A 19,043-nucleotide genomic window follows, 5' to 3' on the forward strand; every position below is an offset into this window, starting at 1 on the left:
ATGCTTCATAAATACTAGTAATTCAACATTTCTGCATGATAGCTAGATCTTAAAAGTCACACCACAGACAATGAGTATGAGCATTCAAATATATAACAGATTTTGTACTGACGCAGAACTATAAGCACTGTACATCATGTACACACATACACACAACGCTAACCTTAACTTTCTCACTATGGCCAGACTCTGAGCTCAGAGGCACACTGGGACATTGTCCAAAGTCCTCAACTGTCTGCCAGCACACATACACGGCTTGCAGCCATGGACATGGTGTCCATGCCACACTCTCGGAAACGCCCCAGACTGCTTAAGTCTTTGTGCAATGTGCAGGCTAGAGCTGGAGGGAAGACTGAGGGCCATTACTCAATCGGAGACAGCTCCACTAGTTGGAAGGATGACATTTAACAAAACAGAGTGGCAGAGAGCAGGGAAACATGGAGAAAGCCTTGCTAACTCACACAGATCTTTATGGTGACTTTGGGACTCTTACATCTGAGTTGGATATTCGTATTTGCGTGTGAAAGTTTAAGGACGACTGTCAGAAGTATTAAACAGAATACTACACAAAGTGACAGAAGCAGAGCAGAAATAGTATTCGTTTGTACTGAGAGTGTGTTTAAGCTGCTTCCTATTGGTAAACAAAGCTGCAGTACCTCTCATTGTGGGCTTTTTATAGATCAGTGCAGACAGAAATGTGCACTGCATGTTTTCTTAAGAAAACATGATAAGCAAAGCCCTCACGGCCCTTCCACAAACTTTTCAACCTGACATTCATGGCAAGCCAACACCCGGCCAATTATAGTGTGAATCATTTCCAAATACCTACTTGAAAATGTACTTGCTGAAAATATGAACTTTCTAGACATTTAATACACGCACTACACAATAATGACAGTGTTTCAGTCACACGAAGGATTGCATGACTGTGACTTCTCCAGAGGCTTAAGACTTTAGTGGAGTCTGCCAGGATGACTCAGTTGCCTGACACAGACTCCTCTGTCTATCTTCAAAACAATAGCAGTCTGTATACAACTATTCACAAATATGACTGGTCATAGCTTATAAATGATGACTGAATGCACATGTCTTTCTTGGACTGCAATTTCATATCTCTCTTCCTCCACTCCATTCTGGTTTTGTCACTGAACGCCAAGCTGTTATACCTCAAATCAAACCCACTGGGATTTGGAGCTTTAATGAGCAGGTCTAAGCTAAGGCTATGCTCAATTTAAGGCATAAACATAACATACAAATGACCTACCACATCAACCTCTCCACATTTGAAAAGTGAGGCAAAGGCAAACAGCAAAATAAAAATAAAAAGCCACAAGTCTTTATATTGAAAGATGATTAGGTAAACAGAGAAACTGAAACCTGTTTGTGAGTCTGAAAAGCTTGATTCAATTCAAAGCATTAAGACATCTTGCTTTGGAAGACATATCCTGCACCAGCAGGTAAACTAGACACAAACAAAGGGGTACAGCAGAATGTTCCCCTTTCGATATTATTTAACAGGATGAAGTAACACATGATAATGACAATCTATTGTGCTAGTCAGTAGATAGATATAACAAACAGAAAACAATTAACCATCCTTTTACTGTTAAATATTATTTTGTCTCACAACTGAGTGTGTGTCAGGGTTGCACTTACGATCTAGTCCGTTGACGTATCGAATGGACACTTCACAGTGTCCCCACACAGCACTGACGATGGGATACAGTCTCTTGCCCTTTAGTCCTCTAAAAGCCACTCCCAGATACTGTCCGTCCACCATGAAGCTCAGCGTCCCTTCATCCATATCAAGTATTACTGTCAGACAATCTGGAAGCACAAATGACTCGTCTGGCTCCAGGAAACAAGGGTATGTGGGAGCTGATGTGGAAACGGGCCGGTTCTTTCCATCATGGTAGAGTCTGTTCCGGCCCAGGTCCCAGCCCCAGGACTCAGAGTCTGAGCCCACCAGGGCTGTGTAGCCCACCGAGTGTAAAGGTGCTTCAGCAGTGCCTACACCCACAACAGCATGGGTGCCTCTCTGTCTGGCTGGCCAGTGAATCCTCCATACATGTAGTCCCCTGGTGTAGCCCACCTTGGCTCGAATACAGTCTGTGCTCTGTGCTACGGGGTGTCGGTGAAATGTCAGTTTGTCGTCCTCCTTAACAAAGACATTGAGTGATCGATCATCTGGGTTCCAGGCATGGCGAAGTTGAGTATCTGTGCTGGCTGGTGGCATGTCTAGCAGTAAGTCCAGCCTAGGGGGTCGACAGAAATCTGGGCCCCGCAGTTCACGGCGCACTGGCCGGTATGAGGGCTCTCCCCGTACATCCACTGACTTGATGCTGCCCGAGATCTTCTGGCCCATGGCTGGGTAGGTCCAAATGACGAAGGGACACAGGGTAGGGAAATGGATGGACCAAGGGTGGTAATGAGGGGCCAGTAGGTCCTAACGTTACCTCATGAGCACAACGGCAACACGCTGGGTTCTGGGTGGAAAGAGGCCAGTGGACGCACGGTGTATTCAGCCAGGGGGAAACACACTCCTGAAACATACACAATAGAAGACATTATGTATCTGTTATACAGTCCAAAAATGGCTTCATGTCAGTTACTCATCAACAGTTAATGTGCAGACGAGGACACAGCAACTGTTTTCCGTTTCTCCTCATTAGCCTGGAATATGTATCAATGTTATGTCATATTCCAGTGTAAGAGTAAACCCTCCGATAGTTTAAAATTGACACAGACAGCTTGTCCATACATTCATCCAGTCCTAATTTGACAAAACTGACAATATTGAAAGTCTGATTTGCAAAAGAAGATAAAAATGCATCTGTGCGAGTGAATGTGACATAAGAATGTAGGTAGATTTTAAAGCAATTTGTTAAAGTTTAAAATGATTTCTATCCTCTGTGTTTAAAATGGTACAAGAACACGCTTAACACTAAAACATATTTACTTAGGCTTACAGTCTTTTTGGTAACAGAAATTCTACGAGCGACTTTCCAATAATTAAACACCAACAAAGAATCAGGGAGGATTTGCAGAAACTTGCAGCTAACTTGTTAAGTCATTCAGTAGGTACTCCTTTCAGTCACTCCTTCACTGAGCAAACAATTGTGATGCAACTGATGTTTTATAACTCTATAAGAAAATGCAACATGCTGAGCTTTCACAGCAAGTAGACTGAAAACCCTAAGCTACACCGGTGCAGAGTCTCCCTTTATGACCAAGCTGTTCCAAATCTCCTGAACTACTTACTCCTTGTCCTCCATTGCCCTTTCCTGTGCAATCACTTTTATGTTTTTCACGCTCCCCTATAGTTTCTTAGGAAAGGACTCTGCATGATTCTTCCAGAGAAAGTAGAGAACACTAGTACTGGCCCACCAGGAGGGACAGGCGCAGATGCCAAGTGCGTAGAGCAATTCCTATGAATGACAACGGTACACAAGAATACAGAGGAGGACGGGAGCAATTTTAATGGCAAAGGTTGCTCTTACCAAACATTGATCCGATTTATTTATTTTTTATCGTGTCATTTTATTCTTTCTTAGCTAGAAGTTTGTTGAGTAAAGAAGAGTCTTGCATTCACATCTCAGAACTTGCCTGAGAATCATAAGGTTTCTCTAGCATTAAAGTAATTCAGTGATAGTACTTCTGATGGGTTGCTGATTTGGGCTGGTGTGAACACAGCAATTGCACTCAACAAATGAACCAAGCTGACACCAGTTGGAAAGGATGGTCTTTTGCCATCACTCCCTGGAGCGGTCCCATTGCAGTGTGAACACATCTTACTCATAGACTGATACACCTACGTTATTATACAAGATAAGATTCTTTGAAAGAGCGGGTTCCCGGCCGTGCACACTGCTGCGCACCCAGCAAAGGTGTCTGGCAGGGCACTGCGACTCCTTCGGAAATGTGCGCTAGCAGCAGTGCACCTTATCATATACATAACATTGTTTTCAACATGTAACCCAGATGCTTTAACTGAATATGTTGTTCTTATACAGAACACTGGTAAATGAACCATAGAACAGCAATAAGTGCCAGTGCCCACACTCGCTCATGATGCTCCATTTGATTAAGTCGTTACCAGAGATCCAATTTTCTCGCAAAACTATGAACTATCATAACAGGTAAAATGCTTGGCTTATAGTGAAGCATGGAGTGCAACGCCTTGTATTTCTGTCAACAGTATCCTTCTGATATTAGACGAGGGGGTGGGCTACACCATGGACAATCTTTTGATAGACTTGCGACTGATTTTTAGCCAATTAAAAATGACTAATTATATAAATATGCACATCTTTGGACTGTGTTAGAAACCCTACAGAGACACTGGTAGGACAAACACCACATAAAATAAAATAGAGTTTTTATTTTTGAAACGCAGTGTAATAAATAAGCCGGTACTAAACTCCAATTCATTCCATTAAGTCCTGTACTGCCACTGCCTGGTTCTCTAGTAGCAATGACTAATGACAATCTGGACCTTTTCGCAATAGGATTCATGTCTCCAAGTAAATAAAATACAGTATTTGGCCATACTGCCCTGACAATAAATGGATAATATAGCTCACTACAGTTAGTGTAATAAAAAGGAATACCGACGCTATCAATCTGGTGATGTGTTCTCAAAAAACTTTACATCTGATTGTTTAAGTCTGTATTTTAGGCGATAGGACAGATGGGAAGTCAGATGTTTCTCACTTTGACAAAGCAATTAAAGGAAAAAAGTATTTTCAGCTAGTCTGCCTATAGCCAATAAAACACTCTCAAATTGATTAAAATGAAAATGTGTCAAATTATGTCACAATTCAGGATTCAAACAGAGAAGCGGTCCCCCATCCTTTCTCTGAAAACCCTTTGGGAATATTTGATGTCATTGAGCAGCTAGCTTAAAAAAAAAAAAAAAAGGCACTCCCGGGTGGTGAATATCAAACTTGAAAACAACTTCATCCCAGTGTTTAGTCAGCAATCCTGCCTGTGCCCTGTGCAGAGCAGTCCCTCACTCACTCACTCACACACGCACCTGTGAATAGTTGAGCACATTATCAGTAACAGCTGCAGAAAATAGAAAAACAAAAAGACGGTAGTCAGAAAAACTGGAACGGTTTTTACCCCACCATGCTGGTTAATAACTGCAAGATGAATAAACAATGGGTGAGCCAGATCATTCCAAGTCTGTGATCTGCTACCGTGACGCCAACAAATCCTGACAGTGAAGGATTCAGAGTCCTCGGGTCTTCAAGTCTAAACAGCAATGGTTTAATATGTTTACACAGCACTGTTAATGTTAGCCACAAAGAGAAAACAAAACAACATATGTATAGCAGCTTTGAATGAGGGAGCTGAAATTAAACTAATGACTCATCATCTGGTCTGAGTAAAGTTGGAAAAATAATGAAAATATTTGTTACAACTTCCTAAAGCCAAAACAGACCATTAGTGCTTGGAGAATAACACACACAAAAAACAACTATTCCGTTATCCAAATAATTATCTTTTGACAATTACCGGATCATTAAATCGTGTGTCGCAGGTCTAAACGAAACAAATGGCCATATCCTTAGACCAGCAGCCACAATAAAGTGACCAGGAATCATTCATTATAAATAAGCACAAAGTATTCTGGGTCATTAGGCTTAAGAGCACACAGAGCTGCTTCATACTTACAATTAACAGAGGCACTAACAGAGCCGTGAAATGTGAGAAAAAAATATAAATTACATGTCACCTATGAGGTCAGCACCAGCTCCTACTATACAGTAAATGGGAAACAGTCTTTGACTTTTGATGTACAACCAATAGTATACAGCAATAAGAGGAAGTAGAAGAAGCTGGTTTTATATTAAAGGCAAGTGAAAGGATGGAAGAAAAGCTGGCAGTGAAGGTCAAAGTTGGTGAAGAGTGTAAGTGACGAGATGGAAGGCAAGGGCGAGTGAAGGAGGAACATGGAGGAGAGGAGAGATGAGAAAACGAGTGACAGAGGAGAGAAACACTGATATGGCATGCGAGTGATGGTGGGAATTAAGATAGGGAAAGAAATGCAAGAATGAAGGAATAGTATACGACTTCTAACCCGACACCTCTTCAGATTGAAAGTGCTGATTTTGGAAGAAGGGATTATCGAATAGCAAATACTGCTGCTTAAAACCAAAAACCATCTCTGCTTCATCTCCCTCATGTTTGACTTCAGGTTCTGTCTCCTCCACTTCTTTAAAAAGCAGATCTAAATTTCAGCCGTGTGTTATTCCTCTGCTCTGGGTGTAGGAGAAATTGAAAGCAAGGATGAGCTGGCACTCTTTAAGATGTGGCTGGACGAGAATCCACAGCATAATCTTGCTAACTCGCGCAAGCGAGGCAGTGACACGGAGAAGGCCGCTGGTAGCGTGACAACCACTGTTAGCATATCAAACACGCACAGCCAGTCTTAACACAAGCAACACCCAAAGGCACATACACATGCAGCTTAAGGCTTATAAACGCACACTAGTAATGCAGGGACTTTGAAGTAGAATCAAATCAAACACACAAACACTGTTATCTGCACCTGTACCAGCATCGGAACATCAACTGTAGGCGATGATGACACGGGTCTCAGCAGGTACGTATGTACACAACATCTCGCTAAGTAAATGACAAACTGATACCCGTCATCCTGGTATCTAATATGGAGATGAATCATTGGACGTAATAAAGAGACACATTGTTGATGGCAACACATGATTAAAACTCTGCTGCTGCAAGTCTGACCATTAAACATACACCAGTCAGGCATAACATTGTGATCATTGACAGGAGAAGTAAATAACATTGGCCATCTTGTGACAATACAATGTTCTGCTGGGAAACCTTTGGACCTGGCATTCATGTGGATGTTACTTAGACATGTACCATCCACCTAGACCAGACCATACACCCCCACAACATAGCAATGACACTCCTTGAGTGCAGCAGCCATCCCCAGCAGGATGCAGCCTGACACAGGCACACACACAAAAATGCTTTAGGAACAACTCAAAAAACATGGAAAAATAGCACAAGGTGTTGACTTGGCCTCAAAATTCACTCGATCCCAAACTGATCAAGTATCTGTGGGATGATCCACAGAGGCCCCTCCCCTCAACCCATAGGACCCAACGGTCCCCACTAACAACATTCTGTTGCCAGACACCACAGGACACCCTCAGAAGGCCCATGTCCATTCTCTGATGAGTCACAACTGATTTTGGCAGGTCATAATGTTATGCCTAATGCCAGCACGAACACTTCCACCAAAATATGTAATTACAGTGTGTCCTGCATGTTTAGCTATAGAGATACTAAATCAACATCAAAAGAAAACCTGTGCAAGAGGTGACAAGAAGAAACAAGGGTAAAAATGGGTTTCAATGGTTGTCTGAACAGATGCGCATTTTTCAGCCACTGCAAGAAAAGACATGCAAGATGTACGAGGTAAAATATTGTGGAACTACCACAAATCTCTGGAAGCCATGACAATGGTTTTAGTTTTAAATAAAATGAATAAAACTGAAATCTCTAAATAAACTGATATGGATTTGAATCATTTTTTATCCTTTTTGCTGTCTAGACTCCATACAAAGTAATCTGGATGCCAAAGAATGTTGGAAGTGGTCTCATGGTCACTCTACACTGGTAGAGTCACTCTACACTAATATTTTGGGGTGCCCTATAATCCACAGGAACTACTGCGTCATCTCTCGAATGCTGTGGCATTTAACACCTTTTTATGGTCATTTGTTCATCTTTTATTATGCAGTGTATTTCTTTATCTGTAAAGGATTAAAGTGAGCCACGAACAATAGATTATTAAGCAACGACTCCATTGACGGTCTATTTAGAACTTTGGCATCTAAAGACAAAACTCGGACCTGTTGCTGGACCCACTTTTTTCAAACCAGCCAGATATAACACACAATCAAATGACAGACTCTGTTGGTGAGCTGGCATAACTAATGCTAAAAACATTTAAGTCACTCATTTTGCACAATCAGCGTTTTATGTTGCCCTCTCACTAGGCTTGGGTATCGAGTATCGAGAATCGATTGGAACCGGGACTAGCTTTGCGATTTTCCCGGAATCGTTCAAAAGTTTAATTTTCGATTCCTAGTTTCGATTCCCAGTCCGCCGACCGGAAGAAGAAACCGCTGAACACCAACGAAGAAGCATCCACCGGAAGTGTTGGCTTAACCGAATGTCTATGGTCGAACGTGGATAGTGTGTGTCGGAGGTCGAAAGTGTGGCTTCACTTTTCTAAACAGAACGAAATCTCAGAAAAATGCAACATTTGCGACAAGATTGTTTCGTGCATAGGAGGGTGCACGTCGAACATGATAAAGCAATTCATGGAGTAGAAATAAATGTGTGCCCCGTGTTGGGATCTGAACCTGGTGGTGCATAATCAGGTAACCACATGGCTGCTTTTGTCTTGGGAACAAAGGAGCCCTGGAAAAACTCTATTACCCACAATCCTCCAGGTGTGAAAAACTGACCAAGCAGTTCACTGGCTGACAGTGGCATGTGACCTATGAGGTCATCAGGTCATATAAAATGCACCGTTTGGCCTTTGTTCTTTCTTTTATTCTCTTACCTCTTCTCCTCCACTCCACACCTCCCCGGTGGAGACCCCCAGCTGCTAAGCTGCAGCTGGGCGCCAGGTAGTCTGCTAACAAAGAGCAACTACTTGCAGGCCTGTTCTCCATACAGCAGCGAAGCGAGTTCCTGCTGAGGAATCTACACCAGCTCTTTAGCCAACAAACCAAAGGTTTTGCAGGCTAAACTCTCAAAGGACAGGAGCCACACGGCTAGTTAGCACCGAGCTGCTAACAAGCCACTTCAAAGGACTTCAAGGAGCGGCCAGTTTCCCTCCGTTTGCCATCAGGAAAACACAGCAAGGACTTCAACTTTTCCCGGTTTGGCTTTCCATCAGGAACTGCCAGCTAAAGGAGCAACACACCAGAAATTGACTTTCCACCAAATCTGGTAGTATGACCTGGGCCTAGTTAAGCTAAGCAAAGCATAGAACTTAAACTTTGATTTGATGTGATATTTGTTTTATTGAGTGTTTAGTATAGTGATTTGATGTTAGTTTAGATTATGCAACACATAGACTCAGGGTCTCTTGCATGCTAAACTAACCATCCTTTCTCTAACCTGGCACCTCTTATCACATTCCACCAAGGCATTTGGCCAGCACACGGCACATGAGTGTCCCCACTCAGCAGCCATCTTGTTTCCTTTGTGTTCAAGACCTCAAGGCCCAGCGGCCATCTTGACACGCCCACAACCGGCGGCCATCTTGGCACGCCCACAACCGGCGGCCATCTTGACACGCCCACAACCGGCGGCCATTTTGGCTCACACACAACCAGCGGCCATTTTGGCTCACACACACACACACACACACACAACTGTATTGAGTACACTGTAGTTAGCTTGTATGTTAATTTTATTCTTGTTAATAAATGTCTTTTAAACATACCTGTCTGTTTAATATTGCACAAGAGTGAATGTTGCCAACCTCTACACTGCCAAGAACTCCAAATTCCTTCAACTGTAACTAGTTGTTAACGTGGTAATTTTGGTTATAGTTATTAAGTTAATTATTAATCCGAACTCCAAATTGACAATTTAGTATAATTTATGAGACTGTTTTGATTAATTGGCTATCTTTTCCCTTCCCAGAAGGGTGGTGCCCCGAGGTGATCTAGTAATTCAGATCCAATTATTTAATAATAAATAATTATTTTTGATAATTATTAATTATTCATGATAGCCAAACCCCAATACTGAGTACCTTATTACCAGGCCCAACAAATGGTGCCCCGTGTGAGGCAGAGTACTGTTGGCAATTATTCATAATTGTGCAATATTAATTTCAGCATAATTTTGGCCAAAGCCAAAAATATTTTTGAACAACTTTTTGACTTGCCAGAAGTCTTAACGTTCAATCCCACTAGTCTACCACAGGAGTAGATATCCAGTTGTACTAACAAACAGGTGCAGTGTGGTGATAATTTATGAAATTCACAAATAATTAATAATTCGTTATTAATAACTACTGTTTTCAGTCCCATTGTACTACATTAAGAGTTGCTTTTGCTGCTAGCTAATTCAAGTTGAACCTACTTTTCTCAATCGTAAGAATTTCTGCATTCGAATACCACGTATTCAATGCAATTCCGTCAAGGTTTCCTGTTAAGTGCTCCCCTGTTGAATTAAACCACAGCGTGCCACCGGCCCTGTGTGAAAGATTTTGTGCCAGCTGTTACTGCCATGCATTTCAGCCTAAGTAAGATAAGGAGTCTGAGATAGAGCCACAGTGTGCTACCAGCCCTGTGAAATATAAGTTATATACTTAGCTGTTACTGCCATGCATTCCAGCCCAAGTTAACTTTAAGAATCACGTCTCTAACTGTTACTGCCCTGCATTTCAGTTATTGCATTTTGAGTTTTGGTGAGTAAATTTGCATTTACTGTGTTACCAAATTTGTTGTGCCCACTAGAGCCACTAGATGGTGCCATAGCTACCTTTCTAGCCTCTCTCTTGGAAGCTACATAGCTACTTAGCATAGCATTGCTAACCCCATTGCTTTGTTGTTGTTGTTTTTGACACCTCCATCCCACATAACAATGGAGAACCCCTGTGTAGAGCAATTCATTTCCTCCCTTGCACAGAGCCTAAACCCAGGCTACCCTGAATTCATTAGCAAGTTGAATTTCAGTGAGTGCAGGGAAGAGATAGATTCTCTACTGAAGGACAGGTGTGATGCACAGACTGCATCCAAGGGCCCATTGTTAAGATGTTTGCTTCTGAACTTTCACAGGCAATCCAGCCTTGCCTCTCAGAGCAAAGCAGCCTTAGAAAAGGAGGTAGAATCCCTTAAAGCGCAAACGGCTTGTCTCCTCCATGAGGTACAAATGGCCAATAAGAAAGCTATGCGCTACTTAGCAGACCTGCACTCAGCAGAGTCCGATCTTTGTGCACACAAAGAAGAACTGCTAAGGCTTAAATCGGGTTGTCTTTCCCCACCACAGTCATTAAGCCAATGTGATTCTGGTTATTCCGATTCACACTCCTCCTGTAGTGAAAGGTTAACTTCCCCTACAGTTAGAAAATGGGAACAATTTCCAGCTGACCCTAAGTTCCTGGGAATGGAGTCAGGTCCTCAACCTCCTCTGAGAGACCGAGGTAACAATTATCTGACGTCCCATCTCTCTGATATAGACCGTGAAGAGATGTGTAGTTTATCCTCCAGACGATATTCTGCCCAATCTTCTTTTCAGCCTATGATGTATGACACTCCCATCCGTGCCCATCTCTCCGAAGGGGGGACTACAACCCCACAGGTTTGCCCAGCCCCCGCCTGTCCACCAGAGATATCTGTTGCACGTGATGCACCTGCCCGGACACCACAGTGTCCCCGCTTTAAAGTGCTTGAGTTCCTTGCCAAGGACATTGAACATTTTGATCCAGACAGTTGTGATCATAACGTTGACAATTACGTTAGGGATTTAGACCACGCCCTAATTGATTTGCCCCATGCAACCCAAAGGGAGAAAGTTAAACTTGTATGGAAAACAAGCTCTAAAGCTGTCCATAAGTTTATCCAGTCACAACCTCCCACAGTCAGAGATGACTACACAGAGCTCCGTCAAGCACTACTAGAAGAATTCTCTTCTACTGCTGATGAGATTGACTCAATGGTTGCAGCCCTCCAAATTAAACATACCCGTCATGAGCATCCTAGACATTATTACAAACGTTTGATACATGTGTACTTTCAGGGCAAGAATGCACCAGGCTTAGAAGAGAACTCCACCTTCAAGTCTTTATTCTTGCAGAACCTTCACCCATGTGTACGCACTCACGTTGCACTCATGACACGCCAAGGTGACCCCTCGATGCACGACATCAGGAAGATGACACAGGTGGCTTGGGAAACTGTTGTCACTTCCAAAACAAGAGGGAAGACTGTTGAGCCCTCCAGCTCAACCACCAAGGCATCATCCCGGTCTACCACCTTAAAACGTCACCCTCACAACAGACCAAAGGGGGGTGATAAAGGGCCACACAGGGACACTGAGCGTAGCCGCCATGTCCGCCAACTTCCCCGAGATAGGCATTCACACAGTCGGAGCTGTAGAAAGCCTTATTCTGAAATTATGGCCCAGCAGTATGATCAGCCAATAAACTGCTCAGATGATGATCGCAGCATGTCTGAGTGCAGCTTAGATGATCATAATTCAGCAGACAGTGATGCCTCTGAATACCTCTTTGCCTCCGGCTACACGGAGCGTTACAGCCCTGAGCCACTAGTTCATAAAAACTTAAGGCAACACAAATTCAGAGTTCCTTCCTCAAGGAAATAATAACACAGTCCATCCCTGTACTGCCAGTATGTAGGAAGTACTTTACTTTCTTTGCAGTTAAGTAGGCAAACTTGTGATTTCTTAGCAACAGTAGCAAACTCCATAGTTTTCAACTCAATAATAGTCACACCTGCCACTATTAGTTGAGAAAAGCCTAAATTCTGATTGGACCCACTGTCTAACTTTGCAAATACACCTGAACCAACTCCTCGGTAGTATTTTGCTAGTCATACATGTCCTTATCAAACACAAATTTTAGGACACATTCGAACAATGATACAGCCATTGACAACCAGGATTTTTTTTTAAATGTGATGACATCCTTCCGCAGCAACATTTGCATGAAGGACAAAATTGTTATTTCTGTTAAGATCAGACCGAGTACTGCATTGAATAATAATTATTCTAATAGGATCCAATGAGTAAACCAAAACTATTGGACATTTGGAAATGGTTTTATCATTGTAGGTGCCACTCTCTTTCTGTATCTTACCCTAACAATTTACATCACTGACATTCTTCTCTTTCTCACTAACACTGTTAGTAAATGTCAATGTGTTTATGTGTATTTCAGTTTTTCACCTGATGATTTTGTTTTGCTTAGCTAAGATAGTTAGCGTTTACCACAGCCCAGTTGGTTAACAGACTGCCCAGATGTCATTACCATGAATGAACTTTCCCAACTTGGATTATGCACGGACACTTGTGCTCTCACGACCACACATCGAGTGAGGTCGTGAGACCAAAGGGGGGAATGTTGGGATCTGAACCTGGTGGTGCATAATCAGGTAACCACATGGCTGCTTTTGTCTTGGGAACAAAGGAGCCCTGGAAAAACTCTATTACCCACAATCCTCCAGGTGTGAAAAACTGACCAAGCAGTTCACTGGCTGACAGTGGCATGTGACCTATGAGGTCATCAGGTCATATAAAATGCACCGTTTGGCCTTTGTTCTTTCTTTTATTCTCTTACCTCTTCTCCTCCACTCCACACCTCCCCGGTGGAGACCCCCAGCTGCTAAGCTGCAGCTGGGCGCCAGGTAGTCTGCTAACAAAGAGCAACTACTTGCAGGCCTGTTCTCCATACAGCAGCGAAGCGAGTTCCTGCTGAGGAATCTACACCAGCTCTTTAGCCAACAAACCAAAGGTTTTGCAGGCTAAACTCTCAAAGGACAGGAGCCACACGGCTAGTTAGCACCGAGCTGCTAACAAGCCACTTCAAAGGACTTCAAGGAGCGGCCAGTTTCCCTCCGTTTGCCATCAGGAAAACACAGCAAGGACTTCAACTTTTCCCGGTTTGGCTTTCCATCAGGAACTGCCAGCTAAAGGAGCAACACACCAGAAATTGACTTTCCACCAAATCTGGTAGTATGACCTGGGCCTAGTTAAGCTAAGCAAAGCATAGAACTTAAACTTTGATTTGATGTGATATTTGTTTTATTGAGTGTTTAGTATAGTGATTTGATGTTAGTTTAGATTATGCAACACATAGACTCAGGGTCTCTTGCATGCTAAACTAACCATCCTTTCTCTAACCTGGCACCTCTTATCACATTCCACCAAGGCATTTGGCCAGCACACGGCACATGAGTGTCCCCACTCAGCAGCCATCTTGTTTCCTTTGTGTTCAAGACCTCAAGGCCCAGCGGCCATCTTGACACGCCCACAACCGGCGGCCATCTTGACACGCCCACAACCGGCGGCCATCTTGACACGCCCACAACCGGCGGCCATTTTGGCTCACACACAACCAGCGGCCATTTTGGCTCACACACACACACACACACACAACTGTATTGAGTACACTGTAGTTAGCTTGTATGTTAATTTTATTCTTGTTAATAAATGTCTTTTAAACATACCTGTCTGTTTAATATTGCACAAGAGTGAATGTTGCCAACCTCTACACTGCCAAGAACTCCAAATTCCTTCAACTGTAACTAGTTGTTAACGTGGTAATTTTGGTTATAGTTATTAAGTTAATTATTAATCCGAACTCCAAATTGACAATTTAGTATAATTTATGAGACTGTTTTGATTAATTGGCTATCTTTTCCCTTCCCAGAAGGGTGGTGCCCCGAGGTGATCTAGTAATTCAGATCCAATTATTTAATAATAAATAATTATTTTTGATAATTATTAATTATTCATGATAGCCAAACCCCAATACTGAGTACCTTATTACCAGGCCCAACACCCGTCTTTGACGCACGGCGCCGACCGTCCTCCGCTGCATGCAGTCCGAATCCGGTTAGTAAAACAATACATATACATTAAATAATATGTCTTGCGCCAACATTGAGGCAGCTAACAAATTAGCCCACGTATAGAGTTCATAAAAAGGAAAAAGTTCATAGAATTAAAATTGATGGAGAAGGTCAGACTATTTCCTTCAGAAAGACCGTTGGCTAGCTAGTGTAGAATGTAATAAACTAGGTAGAGAGAGAGTCTCACGTTGACAACGCAACAGCGTGTCGTTTATTCATTCCTACTTTAACGATATCAAAACAAACATGGCGCTGCCCATGATAACAACAAACCAGCAGCGTGTTCTTAAAGAGACAGCGTCCTTAAAGCACGGAACGAGGTGAATTATGTCCATAGTGTCCACTACACTAGCTCATTTAAAATATCCTAAACTTTTTTTGACCCTGCCTCTTAAAAGAATCGGAATCGAGAATCGTTAGGAACCGGAATCGAAACAAGGAATCGGAATCGGAATCGTTCAAATTCAAACGATACCCAACCCTACCTCTCACGCCTCTACCCGTCCTGGCAACAAAAAGCTTCACAATCTCTTCCTCTGTTCAGAATTTCTGATGCATGAAAGGGGCAGCGCTGTGGACACAGCTTGCTTATTGCCGTTACAATTTTCAAAACATGAGCAGAGCAGGTGGATGATGCAAGATGACGCCAGTCTTTGCTTGACTGCAAACAAACCATCTGACATCAGGTGATATGCAAAGAAACTGGAAGATTTAATTCCAGCATGCAGGCTTGTTTAGTGCATCAGGCCTGAGGGTTATCTAGAACTTGATCAAGATTGGAGGTTTTATGAGGAAATGCAGCTTAAAGTTGGGCCTGTGTTCAGATGAGAGATTATAGTGAACTTCATTTCCTCTGACTTCTTCCCAGTACAAAGATCATTTTTTATCTTCAGTTAATTTCTTCTCCAAAATCAATGATCCGACATTCACCCTCAGGTGAGAGGAGCCAGGAAAACACTTTTATTCTTGACACTTCAACTCATGGATGAACAAAAATCTGCAGTTACTTTAAGTCTGCAGTTACTTCATTATGAACACTCACTTTTCACTCTGTTTGTTGTGTGTAGCCATCCTGATCACGTATACGCTTTTTATTTCCAAATCTGATCTACTATAACCTGAACCTTACACTTCCTCAACCCAGGGTTCCAGGTTAGATAAGATGTAATTATGAGTCAGGGACTGAACTGTGCCTGTGTACCAGCAGTGTAACGCAATACAGAGCCCACAATCATGTGCCACTCTCCCACCTCTCAGCTACTCACGTGTGTGTAACATTACACTGAAGGTCTGATGCTAGCTGAGGAGGACAGAGTGGACCAACACAGTCCTTCCTTTCCTCACAAGCAAATGGAAAAATCTAAACTTCTATTTTACAGAAACATTAAGGTGAACTTTAGCTTAAGTATTGACCTATAAATGCAGTAAAGTACAGAGGTTACATCAAAAGAAAAGTGAACATCTCCAACAGCTTTGTAAGTAAAGAGAATGCCACGCCGAATTTCATTTGAGACATACAACTCTGAACTTTCATTTCATTCATTCTGAGATTTTCTCTGGGGCATGCCGACACGCTGAGCAGTAGCGTACAGTCAAAAAGACCTCTGAAGATCGCCAGCTTGGGATGAGACCCAAAACAGCCTTTCAAATAGAGACCGGAAAACTGAGAAAAGTAGCACAAACAAAAGGTCAAAAGACAGAAGTGAGCTGTGAGAAGGGAAGAGACGTCTTACCATGAAAGCATTTCTACGAACAGTCAGGCGGCTCTCGCACAGCAATGTGAATATTCAACCACGGCAGCCAAGTAGAAGAGTGGGAATACTTGCTCCTCAGTCTGTGGTCCAAATTGAGGTCAGTACACAGTCAAAAGCCAGACGAGTGTGGGACAGGGCAGAGACAGACAAGAAGAGAGTGCGTTTGTGTGTCGGTAAGTCGGTGAGTTCCTGCCTGTGACGTGAGGATGGGGAAAAACAGCTTGGCTCCAGTTCCCAGCTAAGACAGGAAAACAGCTGCTGGAGGGAGGAGGGAAGGGAGGGAAGATGGAGGGAGGGGGAAGGGGAGGGCTTAGTGTGGAGCACGCTCAAAGACTTTCCCAAGCTGTGCAAAACCACCCACTCTCTAAGAGATACACTGCCTGTGCTCCTCTAGGAGAGACGATGGAAAGAAATGTGGGCACACACACACACACAGTTCTCATATATTTGCAGATTAACATCTTATTTACACTTTGCTCTGCTGTACTGGACAATGGACACTGGGCCAGTTGGGGGGGGGGGGGGTCTTAAAGAAAGCGTATTAAAACCCATCAACTTTATCTCGGAGCCTAAAATCTACCATGTGAATCTGCTGACTGCCATGGCACTCCATCAATAATGACGGCTGATGCCAGGCTAGCATCTGTCATTTGGTTTAAGATTTTATTACTTCCACTGTATTGCATTGTTCTCTAGATGATAAATTTGTAAATTTTTAGATAATATTTTAGTATAGAAAATATGCACTTCAATATTTATTTAATCAAGTCATAGAACAAATTCAGCTGTGAAGACAGAAATTCCTAGAGCAAGATGCATTCAGATTTGTGAGCTGCATTTATTTCTTTTGATATATGGCTGTTTCCTTCTTCTTCTATCCTTGGTTTTGACACCATCCCCCGCTCTCTACCTTTATATCCATGCTTCTCTCACTCATCTTTCTCCTGGGAGACAAGAAAGCCCTCCTCTCAGTTGTTACCCCCTCCTCAGCAAACGCACAACAGCATTCCTCCCTGCCTGCTTACACTCTCCAGTCTTGAGAGGGTTTATTACTGAACGCTGCATATATTAATACAATATGACTTGGCTCAAATTAACTCTAGTGAGAAAACTCACACTGGAACATTCACTGTACGAAAGAAAATGCACATTCACCACATCCACAACACCTTCAACAACATCCACTCACGCTGGAGGCTATCGCTGCTTGCAGGACTACCTTGTTTTGACAGGGCGTGGTATATCAGAGTGCTGCGAGATGCTGAATGACCTCAAGCAAAGATCCGAAAGGGTGGACCAGAACGACATTCAACATACATTACAAACCCTAGTAAAAAAAAAACAAACAAGATATTTAATTGTGTCCTCAACTTCAATACCAATAACCAGGACATGGTCGGCACAAAAAGTGGGGAAACTGGTAAGAGAAACTAAAAATAAGGCGATGTAAATAGGTCAAGTCAAAGAATTATCATACGGAGAGAAGACAGGAACGAGTGGACAGTTAATTACAAGTGAGGACGGCGCAGCAAACGGTACCATTAAACCTTAATGGTACTAAAATCAAAAGAAAATATAAACTCCATCATGAGGATTCACATCCAAACAATTCTCAATGTAGGGCTTTCTGTGTAGAGTTTGCATGCACTCATTGCGTCTGTATGGATTTTCAGAATATCCCACGGTCTGATGTCAAGGTGAGCAGGAAAACCTGAAATGTTGATTAGCTTTAGCATGCCAACGTACAGATCAAAGAGTCTTGTCAGACAAGGTCGTGGACTAGTCAATAATACATTTGATCAAATTACTTCCTGGTCCTCAGACAAGACACACCCAAGGTTGAGTAGCAGTTTGTTTTCTTCATATCCGTTTAACCAGGAAAAGAAACTGTTGGTAACCACATGATGGAAGTAGGAGCCAAAGCCAACACTAGATGGCCGTTTTGTGCGTGGGGCCACAAGAACAAACAGCTTTCTCAAACACCACAGATATAAAAATGTAACCTGCTTCTACTGTAGCATCCTCACAGGGCTCAATAAGAGACAAACTCAAAGCATCTTAAATGGCAAGAAAATTATTTTTCATTTCAAGGGCCAATATTATAAGTTCAGTACCTGACCAGAGGTTACTCAAATAGAAACTGAATGTTTAACACTTTACACAGAAAGTAATAACTGTGTGGTGCTGGTAAGAGTTTCAGTGCACTCATTGTGGCTTTAAGGATTTCTCATAAGTTTCAGGTTTTCTCCCACAGTCCAATACCAAGAAAAAATCTGAAGTGCTGCTGTCAGCGTGTCTGTGTGTTTAGTCCTGCTATAATTTAGTGATTTTTTTTCATGGATAAGATTAAATTTTGGTCATACAGATAACAGAAAACAGAACATTTGAGGTTTTATGGACTGTCAAATAAAACATAATACCTGAAGACATCATCTCAAATGCCACTACAGTATACATGGTTACAGTTAAAAGTCTCTTGCACCTAAGCTTGTCAGATGTACGAACATTCAGCAGGATCCTGGAGCCAGTCCATTTACATGTTAATGATTGTAAAATGGGTTGCACAAATTACAAGATGAGATGCCTAAAGCCAGAAAGCAGTCCAGTCATTGACAGTAGACAT

General features: G+C 42.5%; 1 protein-coding gene across 1 annotated transcript in view; it reads right to left on the minus strand.

The window, feature by feature from the left end:
• Positions 1–19,043, minus strand: part of LOC311498643 (SPRY domain-containing SOCS box protein 4-like) — a 44,139-nt gene that overhangs the window by 12,044 nt on the left and 13,052 nt on the right. The window contains exon 3 of the mRNA XM_084559318.1: positions 1,657–2,543. Coding sequence (XP_084415444.1) covers positions 1,657–2,365 — 709 coding nt within the window. The 5' untranslated portion in view covers positions 2,366–2,543. The remainder of the gene's footprint in view (positions 1–1,656; positions 2,544–19,043) is intronic.

This window comes from Chelon labrosus (genome assembly GCF_963514085.1).
Source record: "Chelon labrosus genome assembly, chromosome: 13".
In the NCBI taxonomy this organism is placed as follows: Eukaryota; Metazoa; Chordata; class Actinopteri; order Mugiliformes; family Mugilidae; genus Chelon; species Chelon labrosus.